The sequence below is a fragment of the Cibotium barometz genome, chromosome 28, assembly GCF_041138505.1.
Source record: "Cibotium barometz isolate CiBa-2024 chromosome 28, ASM4113850v1, whole genome shotgun sequence".
In the NCBI taxonomy this organism is placed as follows: Eukaryota; Viridiplantae; Streptophyta; class Polypodiopsida; order Cyatheales; family Cibotiaceae; genus Cibotium; species Cibotium barometz.
Genome location: NC_141073.1, coordinates 38307937 through 38321692, shown reverse-complemented (window position 1 = coordinate 38321692; position 13756 = coordinate 38307937). Strand labels below are relative to the sequence as shown.

The 13756-nt window shown below is 41.8% G+C and overlaps 1 protein-coding gene and 1 pseudogene across 1 annotated transcript; one reads left to right on the top strand and one right to left on the bottom strand.

Moving 5' to 3' along the window:
• The first annotated feature begins 363 nt into the window (after positions 1-363).
• LOC147622811 (uncharacterized) lies at positions 364-2817 on the top strand. Its single transcript, XM_086822463.1, has one exon. It carries the CDS (start codon positions 427-429, stop codon positions 1942-1944), a length of 1518 nt encoding a protein of 505 aa, XP_086678589.1. The 5' UTR covers positions 364-426; the 3' UTR covers positions 1945-2817.
• Positions 2818-5479: 2662 nt separating this feature from the next.
• LOC147622810 (uncharacterized) lies at positions 5480-13285 on the bottom strand (annotated as a pseudogene).
• Between the last annotated feature and the right edge of the window lie 471 nt (positions 13286-13756).

Sequence of the window (13756 nt, the reverse complement as noted above, 5' to 3'; positions counted from 1 at the left end):
ATTCTTTTGATATCGACAAAATGGCATTTCCAAAGTTTTACAACCCTTTGTTTCATTCTAGTCATAATTAATTTCAAGCTTTCCCTTCATCTTCTATAGAATTACTGATCATGAGTTGCAATTTGCATGCTTCTCTTCCAATTCATCTAATTGTTTACTAAATTGCAAGTTTCTGGCCTCTGTGTACTCACTGAAAAATCCAACTCCATTGGATTTTTCTCATGTCAAGAAAAAGATTCGTGTGGTGACGGATTGAAAATTGCCTTTGCTGATCCATAGATATGATTTTTCGATTGATTAGGAGCCAATAGGGCCTACAATGAGTAATTATATATATGATTATATTATTAAGAGAGCTTTTTTTCCCGATTGTCGAGTTCTTTCCGAGTTCCACTAATGACATTTTAGAACCTGTGCGCGTTCAGGATGCTGTTGCTTCGAAGCCTAAGTCTTTCCACTAGGAGCCTGAGCTGCACCTTGGGAAGACCCATCAAGTCCTTGGGCGCACAGGAGCTGGCGATGGTGGTGGGTCTCAGGCGAAGAAGCTTCAGCAGCAGCGGCAGAATCAGGGTTTCGGGTCTCCATCTCTTTCAGCAAGCTGCGAAATCATACAGAAGACCCATAAACAGGTGCTACTCATCATCATGTCCTCCATCTTTTTCATATTCATATGAATCATTGGACCCTTCCTGTTTTTCTCCCTCCCTGGGTTCTCTTGTTGATCTCTCAGAGTACCTCATGAATGGGTGTAACTGGAAAGACGCCCCCAAATGCCCCGACTATGTTGGGCCTGTCTTTATTAGGCGGACACCTGATGGGCGGGGGCGGGGCCTGTATGCGACCTGTGATGTCGCAGCAGGGGACATCTTAATAATCAGCAATGCTTTTGCTGCCACTTACAATGACACTGATAGAATAGAAATGTACTTGAAAATCGCCTCCATCCTCAAGCAATCCCCCAAGGCCCTTTGCCAGTACTACGCTCTTGGAGGTGATGATGACCATGATAACTTGGAGGTGCCCCATGTCCATCTTTTCGACCCCAGCATCCCCAATGTAGATAGTGGTCCCCTTGAAGACCTCAAATTTGATGAGAGACGCATCATACATATCATGAATGTGAACTCCTTTGCAGGGGAGTTGAAGTCCTCGAAGACTGATCCAAAGATGAGGCTCACTGGCCTATGGCTTCTCCCCTCCTTCATCAACCATAGCTGCAACCCAAATGCAAGCAGGTTGATCGTAGGCGAAGCAATGTTCATCCTTGCGTCGTGTGACATTCGAGCCAAGGAGGAAATCACCATTTCTTACACGGATGCCATGGCGCCTCTCAAGCGAAGAGAGGATAATCTAGGTGAAACGGGGTATGGCTTTTGTTGCCAATGCAAAAGATGCCTTTTAGAAAGGTCTGTTCAACAGGATCTTAAGGAAATTAGTGAACGCTATCATGTGCTTTACGACAAGGCTGCAGAAGAAGTCTACTCTGCAGTAACTACTGCAGAAACTCCATCTGTGGGAAACTTTCCAGTGTGTGTCGAACTTTCTGGCCTTTATAACACACTGGTTAAGAAAGTGAGCTCTTTGAAGGGTCTTACAAAGCTTGAAAAGCAGTGGATTTTAGGTGGCTATTCGTGTGCTTTTCTTGGAAATTGGATTGTAAGTGGATATGCTACGGGGTTTAGTCCTGTGTCGAACTATGTAAATTCCACTGCTTTGGAGCTGATAGAGGCAATGAAGGCTACAGAGTCTGGCATACTACGTACACTGTCGTTCACCACGATTCTTACCATGGTGGCTGAGAAAGAAAAGAAGCAATATTCCTCGTTGACACCCAGTCTCCTCAATCTGGCATTGGATGAGTGTATCCGTGTGTATGGGAAGCAAAGGCTTGATGTCGCGGTACATCTGATACAGCAATCGGCTGGCATTGTTCCATTTTTCTAAGGAGTGGTCAGGTATGGGATGTAAATGTGAAGGATTGTTGTATGCATGCCAGTGCAAGTTCTATTCTCTTCAAGATGGGGGTGCCAAACAATCTGTGGTCTTGTACACGACTGTCTACAGGGCAAGTTTGATATTTGTGCACTATGCTATGAAGTTGTGTAGCTTCTACAAAATGCATCATGACTTGTGCCTAAACAAGTTTAGCATCGCTGAGGAGATTTGAGAAGAACATTTGTTTTGGTACAAGAAATGGTGAAACTAAGAGCCATGCCCTTCCAGATGGTGCATGCATGGATAGTGCGCTTCAACATACCAGACTGAGTTTCTTGAAGCGTGTCATTTGCCCTAGCTATGACATTAATCCAAAGATTTGTGTTGCCGTATGCTGTTGCCAAGAAAGGGCAACCATTGCAGACAACCGATTGATTACTCTTTGTGCTTTTCTGTAGCAGCAGTGAAAAGGAAATTTTTGGTGGATAAGTGGGGGAATTTGTGTGTTACAAAGCAGCCTTGCAGGCTCAAGCCCGAAACTCTGATTGAAATCTTATAAGTAGTGGCATTAAGGTACAGTATTCAGCTTTACTAGTTTCCAATTCACTTGACAAAGCTTTATTTTGAGAGGATTCAGGAAAGAGGTACTTTGGCAGGTTCTGGGCTGCCTCTACCTTTTCTCCTTTATGTGCTGTGCTAGGCCGCCCACATACGGTCTTTCATTTTGTGTTTTGGTAGCCATGCATCACCAGACTGTAAATGTATGCCGAGAATACAATGTAGTAATTGGTATCAATATGTGGGGCAATCAAAAAAAAATTACTTCATAGAATACAATGAAGTAATTGCTATCAGTTTGTGGGGAAAATAATTTTCATTTTACTTTGTTCAGTCCAAGAACTTTGTGTTAAGTGTGGCTTTCAAGACTTCGAAGTTTCATGTATGAGAAATAAGGTACAAGGAATTCTACTTTCGCACAGCTGCACTAGGCTCTTTACGTTAAGGATTGAGCTTAAATGATTTTCAGTCTGGGCAACTCACAAAAAAATTGACTACACATGAAGAGTATCGAATGGTGTTTGCTACGTCTCGAGTGCACTTGGTCATTTGACAGGTAATGGATGTGTCTTTAATACAGAATTTCGGGAAGGGGTCCGTGCATTGACATTCAAATTCCACTTTCACTAGAATGGCTGCCAGTGGCATTAAAGCCTTTGTTGGTGGTAGGCCAGATGCTTCAGTTGAAAAAGTTGAAATGTTTTTGTGTGCACTAATAGTGGCTTCACATGTAGTAGTAGACTTGTGCCTTTAGGAGCCTAATGCCAACATAGCTCAATTGTGTTGTATCATGCATGGTTTTTATGAGAATTTCAATTTTTAGGAAACATATTGTTCTTGTTACATATGTTTTATATGTATTGTACTTTCCCCTTTCAATTTCCATGCCCGAGTCCATTTGGTTGGGTTTCTGGCAACTTGTTTGAGGTGGATCAGTGTGCAGGAAACCTTTTCCTGCTAGACAAAAACATTTCCTCTTCACCTCCAAGCTAGTAGAAAATTTGTAGGAAATTCTCATATTTTTGAAATTTTTCCACTATTTTGGCCATTTTCACTAACAGCTTGATTCCTTTTGGACCACCCATTTTGGATTTTTGAACCAGTAAATGTTTAGGTGATGCAAACTTTTCCTGAACACTGAGGCAGGCTCTTATCATTTGTTCAGACCGTGTTTTAGCCCTTGTTTTTTTTATAAAAAGTAGCACTAGATATTTGATATTAGACTCCCCTCTTCATGTGTTAAACTATGGGGTATTTGTTCTTAACAACTTTCTTCTTAAAAAATTTGGCCAGATTGACCTTTTTAAGGATTTTTTTTACCAACATCATGTATGTCTTGCTGCCGTTAATTTGAAACAGTTGTAGGTGTAAAGTAACTGTTAGATATATCTCTTATTGGAGGTACTTTGTCTTCATCTTTATTACAAAACAGAGATTGTGGTTTTATTGACATTTGGCTGTGAATATTTTTATTATGAATTTAGTTTTCAAAGCTCATTTATGTACACGAATACCCAAAATTATAACCTAAAGTCTTTTGGTTTAGAAGTTTATGACTCGGTCCAAAGCACAATAGGAAAGTTAACCATGACTAGTCAAATTGACCCAGTGAAATTTGGTGACAAGGGTTAGTCCTGAGATGAAAAGTCAAGTTGAGAATGATTGCATTAATCATATTCAATAGAGATTCTAGACTAGCTAAACATTCCTACTTTCAAAGACCCTTCAAGACTAAAATGAACTCATCTATTCAAAGCAACACAAACTGCTACATGCTTTTCAGTATATAATCATCTCAAGAGGTATTTTTCCAAGCAAAGTTAGCATCAAAGACACTCTCAATGACTAATAGCCAATCATTAGTCATGAGAAACAAAGGCGAAAAGTGCCAATAAAATGTCAACTCATACCATATCATTAAGCTCTCCATATATCCTTTCACATGGCTCCGCTCAGGGCTATTGTACCTAGCATATAATATATACCATCATAAGGCCAAGAGAACCTGAATCCTTTTCACATGGCTCCCCTCAGAGCTATTATACCTAGCTTATAATACATACCATCATAAGGCCAAGAGAATCTGAACTTTGAAATAATCTGAATGAAAAGAAGAGAATGATCAACAAATAAAGCAAAGACACGGAATATTGATGAAGAACACACATGAAGAAATAATTAAAAAAACATACTAAAGATAATGTTCAAAACTATAACTAAACCACAAAGGAGAAAATAATAATAGAGAAGGTTGGGGGGGGGGGAGCATGCACACAATTTCTTTATTGAACCGACTAGAACTGCAAAGACAGCAAAAGGATTTCTTGTTGTGTGCTTCATAATGACCATTATGAAGCACACAATGTCTATAGCTGCTTAATCCAAAACAGTTCAAAGTACAAAATAAAGGAGCTAATACACATCCAATTGATATTCATGTGATAAGACCAAAGGGCTGGAGCTTGGCATGAGAAATGTATCATCTGTAGCCTTAATACAAGTAGCTCAAGTAATTTATGTACTTGTCAAAAGGGAGATCCACTCTACTAAGCCCATTGCAATTTGCCACTCACATCAACAGGTGCTATAGCTTGTTCTTTAAATGGCTCATCCTAGAAACACATCAATATAACTAAATTCGACCAAAAGTGATGTCGCCTCAATGAATGAACTTTTTTTTTGTATCAAGGTTAATTAATGTTGAAAGGTTCAATGCACATTTTGCAAAATTTTGAAGGACAAATGATATAGTTCTACAAATGAAAGCATCACAAGCGCCGCAAAGTGCGTGCGTGTGTATGCTCGTGTGTGTGTGTGTGTGTGTGTGTGTGAGAGAGAGAGAGAGAGAGAGAGAGAGAAATGAGATGAAATGAAATGAAATAAAATGATATATTAACGTCCTCAAAAGGCCAAAATGACCTATGAGACCAAAAAAGGTTACAACAATTGGTGGATCTGATACAATGTCTGTGTAAGAAAAGCTAAACAACTAAACAACTAACTGAAACTGAAACAACAACTATGAGGAAAAGTAAGGTACTAGGAGCTCCTAATGAATAACATATGAGGAAAACTCCAGCAACAAAGGTAAGCATCATATACATCACTATCCAAAGATGTCTCTCATCGGTCAATGGCGGATATCCTCAATGTCCTCCATGGTGAGTCCTCCATGCCGTGCTAGTATGGTCCTGATCCTCTGTTGTAGTCTCCTTCGGTGTCGGGATGGGCCTCTCATCTTGGGGCGCCTGGACCGCCCCAGCTCTATAGCCCAATCAATCAGTGTACCTCTAGTGCGGCTATACTCTGGGGCTAGCTGCAATGCCTGCTGGCCTAACTGCTCAATCTCTGGTCGAAAGAAGTCTGTAATCTGCCTCTGTAGGTGTCTCTCCCTCTCTGATCCCCTCCCTCTCACGAGACCCTCTCTATGTCTACGCAGCTCCAGCAAGTATAATCCGAGGCATCGCCGATCCTGGTATCTCATGACTCTAGAAAGTGGTCCGAAACCCTCTCTAAATAAGCAGTGAAAACGGCCTCGTATCTCATAATATACTGGACAGTGACATATGTAATGTAACTCTGTCTCTGGCTCCATCTGGCACAACTGATAAATCCTGGCCTCAGCTGGTACTCCTCTGAATCTGCCAGTCTCAATCTCTAGCTGGTGTGAGGATGTGCGCATCTGACCAATAGCACACCGTGCCCCATGAGAAAGATGAGTATCCATGTAGCTGGGTCTAATCACAAACCAATCCTCCGTGAGCTAGAGAAGATGATCTCTATAGAAAGCCATCTTCGTACCAAGCTCGTGTGTCGGCTGTATCCATGTCCTAGTGTCCAGCTGAGTCAAGTCCTGCCTGATAAGTCAGGTAATCTCTGCCCGTGTGAGAGAGAGGGAGGGTGCATCCAAGGAGTACTGAAATGGAGGTAGCCTGTCCATACTAAAGTCATGCAGTTGAAACTAAACTGTCATATGTGCATACCAACATGATCCGTCTCCTTGTGATGCCAATTGTCGTGAAGACTCCAGGGCTAAGCGAGCATATCTGTCTCTAGGGAGAGCCCAAGTGCTATGTATAAAGGAGACTGATCGAGTGAGTGCCTCTACTACCATGGGGGGGCAGCCATCTCTGCACGGATAATATCATGTGGTACAGAGGCCTTGGCCCTAATCATCCGCGAAATCATAGAAACCAAGGGCCTCTCCATACATCTCCATCCATCAGTGCTACCAGCTCGGCTGTCATGATCCACTCAGGGTCCCCATATCTCCACTCCATACAGCATGGCTGAAGTCAGCAAAAGAGTGCACAAACCTGCTGCTTGTAGAGAGCAGTGTACAAGACAAATGGACCTGCAAGTGCAAACCCTCCTACTAAAAGGTATCCTTATACAAGGCGTGAATTCCATAAACCAAATCACACTTGCATTCATGGTTGACCTGTATATTAAAAGAATGGCACAACATCTGCTGATTGCTCCATTAGTTTTGTAGTGACATCAAGCCTTTGCTTCCCATATATACAAATGCACTCATCCAAAGCTAGACGGACAAGACTGTGTACAAGTGCGAAAACTTGCCCTTCCTCTTTTTCACCTGCAGTTGCTAGAATAGGGGTGAACGATAATGTGCGTAACATGCTGGGAGCAGTAGCTTTCATGGCCTCTACTAGCTCCAAGGCCGTAGAGTCGACGAAATCAGAAGGCGGCCTAAACTCATTCACATATCCACTTACAAGCCATTTTCCTAAAAATGCAGATGAATAACCCCCTAAAATCCATTGCTGTTCAAGCTTTGTCATTGTCAAGTCACCCAAACTGCTTACCTTCTTTGATAAGCTGTTGTAAACGCCGAAGAGTTCCACACGTGCGGAACACTTTTCGACAGAGGGACGCACATCCGAAGTCACTGCAGAGAGTACTTCACTCATGGAAACGTTCACTATATTCTTTAAGCTCCTGTTGGACAGACCTCCCTGCTAAGCATCTCTTGCATTGGCAGCGAAAACCATACCCCATTGTGGCTAGATTGTCTTCTCTCTTCTTAAGAGGAGACATGGAGTCAGTGTAGGAGATGGTGATCTCCTCTTTGGCTTGGCTGTCACACGACGCAAGGATAAACATGGCCTCGCCAACTACAAGCCTGCATGCATTTGGGCTGCAGCTATGATTGATGAAGGAAGGGAGAAGCCACAAGGCCTGTGAGTCGCGTATCGGGCTCCGCATTCAAGGATGGAAGCTCTCCTTCGAAAGAGTTCACATTCATGATGTGCATGACGCGCTTTTCATCAAATTCGAGATTTTGTGGCGGATTGCTATCCGTGTATTCGGCGTTGGTGTCGAAAAGCTTGACATTGGGTACCTCCATGTCATCATGAAAATCGTATCCTGCAAGTGAGTAGAGCTTTGGGGGCTTGCTGGACAATAGCGACAATTTTCGTGTAAAGCTCAATGCTATGTGTGTCGTTGTAAGAAGCAGCAAAAGCATTGCTGATGATGAGGATGTCGCCAGCAGCGAAATCATGAGACGCATACAGGCCGCGTCCACGTCCATCGGGAGTCCGGCCAATAGAGATAAGCCCAATGTAATCAGGGCATCTCGGGGCGTCTCTCCAGTTACACCCATTCATGAGATAATCTGAGAGATCGACAAGAGAACCCAGAGAGGGAGAAAAACAAGAGGAGGCCAAAGATGCAAAGGAAGAAGAAAGAGGAGGAGGGGATGATGATGAGCAGCACCTGGTTATGGTTTTGCTGTGTGTTTTGCCGACTTGTTGAAGGAGCAAGAGACAAGGAAACCTGGTTCTTTCTCCAAGCACCAGCCACCGTCGCTAGCTTCTGCCCGTTCTTGGTTAAGCCCCTGCTGCTCGTGCTGCGGCCAAGTCCCCTTGTAAGGAGCCCTGAGCTTCGAAGCAGCAGCATTCTGTAAAATCCTCTGGTAAAGCTCCCCTTTCACAAGATGTTTGAAAGCCTGCATGGTAGACTTTACACTAGGGCGCCCGGACCAAGGCGAAAGACAGACAGATAGATACATTAGCGTCCCATATGGCCGGCCAATGGGGCCTCAAACAAAGAGAGAGAGTGTGTGTGTGTGTGTGTGAGAGTGTGAGAGAGAGAGAGAGAGGGGTATTAACGTCGGTAGAAGTGACTACATCTCCAACAGTTATGGGACTATGAAGCCTCGACAAAACCTATAAAGTAATGTAAGAGAGAGGTATAGAATGCAACACGAGGACATATACGACCAACAATGGGACTTGAACTCGGGTGGATCATGGCCTGTATAACAGCCCTCGCACTAGCCACTTGTGGGTGACAGAATGGTAGTGTCAACGACATATACGACCAACAATGGGACTTGAACTCAGGTGGATCGTGGCCTGTATAACAGCCCTCGCACTAGCCAATTTGCCCCACTTGTGGGTGACAGAATGGTAGTGTGAAGGTCCTCTTTTATTACACACACGACGGGAGAGAGAATATAGTGACTACATCTGGCGCAGTTATGAACCCTCGTAGAGAAAACATAAAAGGTAAAGGGAGTGTAGACCTAAGGGGTGTCTCTAGGTAATGACGGGACAATTACCTTAAGAGTGCGGAAGTCATAAATGACTACCTTCCCATTGTGCAAAGGATGGACCATATACTTGCTTTTTGAGCTACGAGCATCTTCTTACCTTGTGTTTGAGTTGGGTTAGCTCTTTCGAGATCTAGAGTTTAGTTGGGCGGGTTCGATGGCGTCCTCCAATTTTGTTAGTGCTTTAAAATGTCAATTATTTAGGCGCACCATTGTGCTGCTAGCCCTCTGACTTCGGGCCGATTGAGAATCTTCAAGGCAGTGAACTGGTGCTGGTGCGAGAAGAAGGCGCCAATTGAGTAGGTGGCACATCATTTGGTGAGTTGGACTAACCCTTCAAAAGGAAAGTCTAAATATGGAAAAGAGGTGGATTTTTTAAACCAAGAAAAGGAAAAACGCTTTGGTGCACCATTCAAAAGGAGTATTTTTGGTGGGTGGGTCAACCATAGTGTATTTATGTAAGGGTCTTATTTGGGCAAGTTTTGTGTACACTCAATATTGTGGAAGGAGAAAAATTACTTGTAAAAGAGTCCTTATTGGGTATGATGAAATGAACACACTAGAAATTTCTTCAGATACCAAGGAATCAAGAGTACAAGGGGGAGGGGTGGAAGTATCCTCAAACTCATCTGTTGAGTTTCAAAATACTCAAGCACGGATCGAGAGGGAGTACTTTGTAGCTCAAGCTCAAAGCACAGAGGAGGTCACATCTAGAAGAAGGAAGCAGACTTTTAGAGTAAAACAAACTGCCAGAAAAAGGACAAGGCATTTTGATGCACTTTGGGTTAGACAACCTAAAAATCAAAATTCAAAAAGGGAGTAATCAACTGAGAAGGGAGAATCGGACAAGAAAGAAGCAGAAGACAAGCCATGGTATTACGAGGCTGCCTTAGCTCAAGACTTTGGAGATTTCTTGGCTTCTAATATGGAGCTCTATGGGTGTGGTGATGGACTCTAAATATCTCACAAGTTGAAACATTTGTTTTACCATTTGAATTGTATTAATCTTTCAATTGTTTCTATATAGTCAAAGTTGTTTGATTTTGCTTAATCTTGCTCTTCAAAATCTTAGTGATGGGGAAGGACTTCTTTGAGAAGAGTGACAGATTTGATGGTACGAAGTATCACACATGGTCCATAAAAATACAAATGGCCATGGTAGAGAACAACTATTGGACCATAACAAATGGTGATTACAAGAAACCAACTAGGGATGCAAAGGCACAAAAAGTCTGGGCTCTAGCCTTCCTTGTCAAAGGACTAGATGACACTCAAATACCATAGGTAGCAAGTGCTGCTTCAACCAATGAGCCATGGACTAGGCTTAAAGGTATCTTCGGTCAAACCAATGGTGCTTCAAGATTGTGGTTAAGAAAGAGACTGTATAGGCTTGACATGGGAGACAAGGATAATGTTGCAACTGATTTAAGCAATATCAGAAGTCTTATGAATCAACTTTCAGGGGTGGGAGTAATCATTACCAAAGAAGAAGTTGTCTTTGTGTTGCTTTCTTCAATACACCCAAAGTTTGATAATGTGGTTGGTGTTATTGCCAACCATCCAAGTCTAACCCTTGTTAGTGCAGCATCTCATTTGGTCATGGAAGAAGCTCAACTTGGAGTTTCAACTGATGGCATTGAGTACTCAAGTGTGGAAGTACCTGCTATACAAAATCTGCCATGATGTCCAAGGAAGAGAAGAAAAAGAAGAAGAAGGGACCCAAACCTTGCTTTTACTGTGCAAAGAAAAGTCATATGATCAAAGAGTGTTTTCAAAAGAAGGCTGATGAAGAAAAGCTGAAGGGGATTAAGGACAAGGACAAGAAAGAGACCAACACAGTCATTATTGACTCAGACTATGCTTTCTAGCAAAGGGCTGAGTAAACATTGTAAATATTTTTAGCTAGTGGGCATTTTTATGTTTCTGTGTGTTTTCAAAGAACTTGAACTTGGTGAGAGCTTACCCTGTGTGGTGAAGCTAAACCAAGAGGGAGTATTGGAATTAATGGTTTAGCTTTAGGATTATCTTTAACCTTTGTGGTGGGTGCTTTTACAAGGAGTAAAAGAGACTAGATAAGCTAGTCAAAAATAGGAGTCTAGGTCGCATAGGTGTCACATGGCATGGGTCAAGTGGGCACCCTATTTGAAGAGGTCTTGGAGGTGGCCTTAGATGCTCTCAAGGATCACAAGACATCATGGATGATGTCATTGAAGTAGGCACCTTCTTCTCCTTCTCCTTATAAATTAGGAGGTCACATTTAGCTCCATAGGACCATTGTATAACTCTTGTATTAGCACTTCAATAAAAGGGCTATGTGCCTAGTTCTTTGTGGACTACATCTTGTGTCTTCTTGATTTATTTTGTTGCTTAACATTCCTACGGAGTACTTGTAGATTTTGAGTCTATTTCTAACACGGTGTACGTTGGAAATACACACGCTTGTATTGGCATTTAAAGGATGAGCATTCATCAAATAGGCTTTGTTACATTAATGCCTTTACACCCATTGATTACTTTTGGATTCCTATTTTCCCATTGGCTTTAGCCTACATCTCTATACAACATCCAACAAGCTCTTTTGAGTCTAAGTGGCAGTGTCTATTTGGTTACTATCACTATGTATGCCAATTACCCTTTTGAGTCTAAAGTATGTAAATATCCCTCCATGTTTGATGGGCTCTAAGAGAGTTTCAAGTTGTATATTTATCCATTTGTACTAATAGAACTCTCTCGATTCCCTAGCTAAGCTAGTCTTAGTGACCTTGGGCACCCAATTAATGTTTTTGCCAGTCAAATGTTTAAGGGTCTAAATGCTAAGAAGTTGTAGTTGTTCCCTCGCTATCTTTAATCAAGCTATCTCTTGCTCAAGAGATCCTATCTTTTTGTAAGCTTTGAGGATTAATGGAAAGCTCTCTTTGACTCTAATCTTTAAGCTTATCTAGTGTTTGTCCTTGTTTCTTGATTAATGATGTATGCATGCTCTCTTTGTTTGCTAAGCTAGTTTATGGTTGCTGTGCATGGAGAGTACAGAGTGGAGGAGCATGATTCATAGCTTACAGTAGCAATGGTGAGCACTTGTATGCATGATTAACGAAGAACCCATAAGCACAAGCACATTAGATTAAGAGGAGCTTATCTATTGTTTTTCTTTGTTTCTTGCTTAATGATGTATGTATGCTCTCTTTGTTTGCAAAAGTAGTTTTTGCTTGCTTTGCATGGAGAGCATAGAGTGATGCATGATCTACTAGCTTTCATTAGCTAAAATGAGCACTTGTGTGCGTGATTAGCAAAGCATCCACAAGCACAAGCACGATAGAGAAAGAGAAGATTCTCCATAACTTATTCCTTTCTGTTGTTTGCTTCAATGAGAGATTTGTGTAGGATATTGAAGTCCCACACTCCTTTCCACCACAACTCTCCATTGGCAACATCATTGCTCGATTCCATTGCTAGTGGAGTTAAATAAGCAAGATGTTAAGGAAAACTAGTAATTCACTCCATGGGTCACAAAATCCTTGGATATTAGTTGTGTGTGTGTGTGTGTGTGTGTGTGTGTGTGTGTGTGTGTGTGTGTGTGTGTGTGTGTGATCATAGATTTAGAATCAAAACACTTATCATTTGGTAGAGCATAGCTCTCATAAGGTTGATATTTTCTCCCTTCGTTATGTAACACTAATCTCTCTAACTACTAAATACAATGATTGCATGCTTGATATGTCTATCGTACAACTAATCATGCTATTTTCTTGAATTTTGAGTGGACATTTGCGGGCATTGGACTACAAAGAATAAGGAAAACCATGATTTTCTCCAAGAAATTGATGAAACTTGATGCTATTTTGGGTTTTGATTCTAACTCTTGCCTTGGCTGTGAAAGATCATGCCAAAATATGTCTCTAGAAACGTTGTTGTCAACAAGCGATTGGGCTGCAAAGAAAGCAACAATCTGGTTGCATTCAGCAGTCCATCCCAACCAAATTGTTGGACAGCTCAAAGCCAATTGGCAATATTTGTGCACCTAATCAATCCCTTCCCATTGTCAGCCTAAGCATGTATTGTAAAGTTACCTACAACATGGAAATGTGCATTGAAAACATCATGATGACCTTCATAAGCTGCTTCATCATATTCATCTTCATCATTTATAGCATCAATTGCATCTCTTAAGGGCAATTCCAAAGTTGCACATGTGCTTTGTTGGAACATGTGTTCCATTGCCCATGCATGCATGCACCACAAAAGCATGAGAGTTGTCTGGTTGCAAGACCAATAGAATCACATGGGTTGTGGCCACAAACAACATGTAATCAACGTGAATTTGGAATAGCTTCACTATTCCACTTAACCTCCCTAATCACATCCCTACTTTGATCATTCAAAACACATGGGCAACTTCCATTTTCTTGGAAGGATGGGATGCTTCAACTCCATGAGATAAGTTGGGCTTTGAGAAGGACACTACATCTGTAAACAACATCCTTTAGAGTTGCCCCATCTTTATTCAAGTGTTCATGCGTCATTATTATTTTTACAACATCAGGAACCCCATCATGCTCTCCTTTGACATGCCCATTTATACTAACAAGTCTTGCGTCATCTCCATGCCTACCATTCCTTGTAACAAAGTTGAAGAATCTACAAGCTTGCCAAAGTGCAAGGTAGTTGTCTGTGATGAAAAACTTGAGC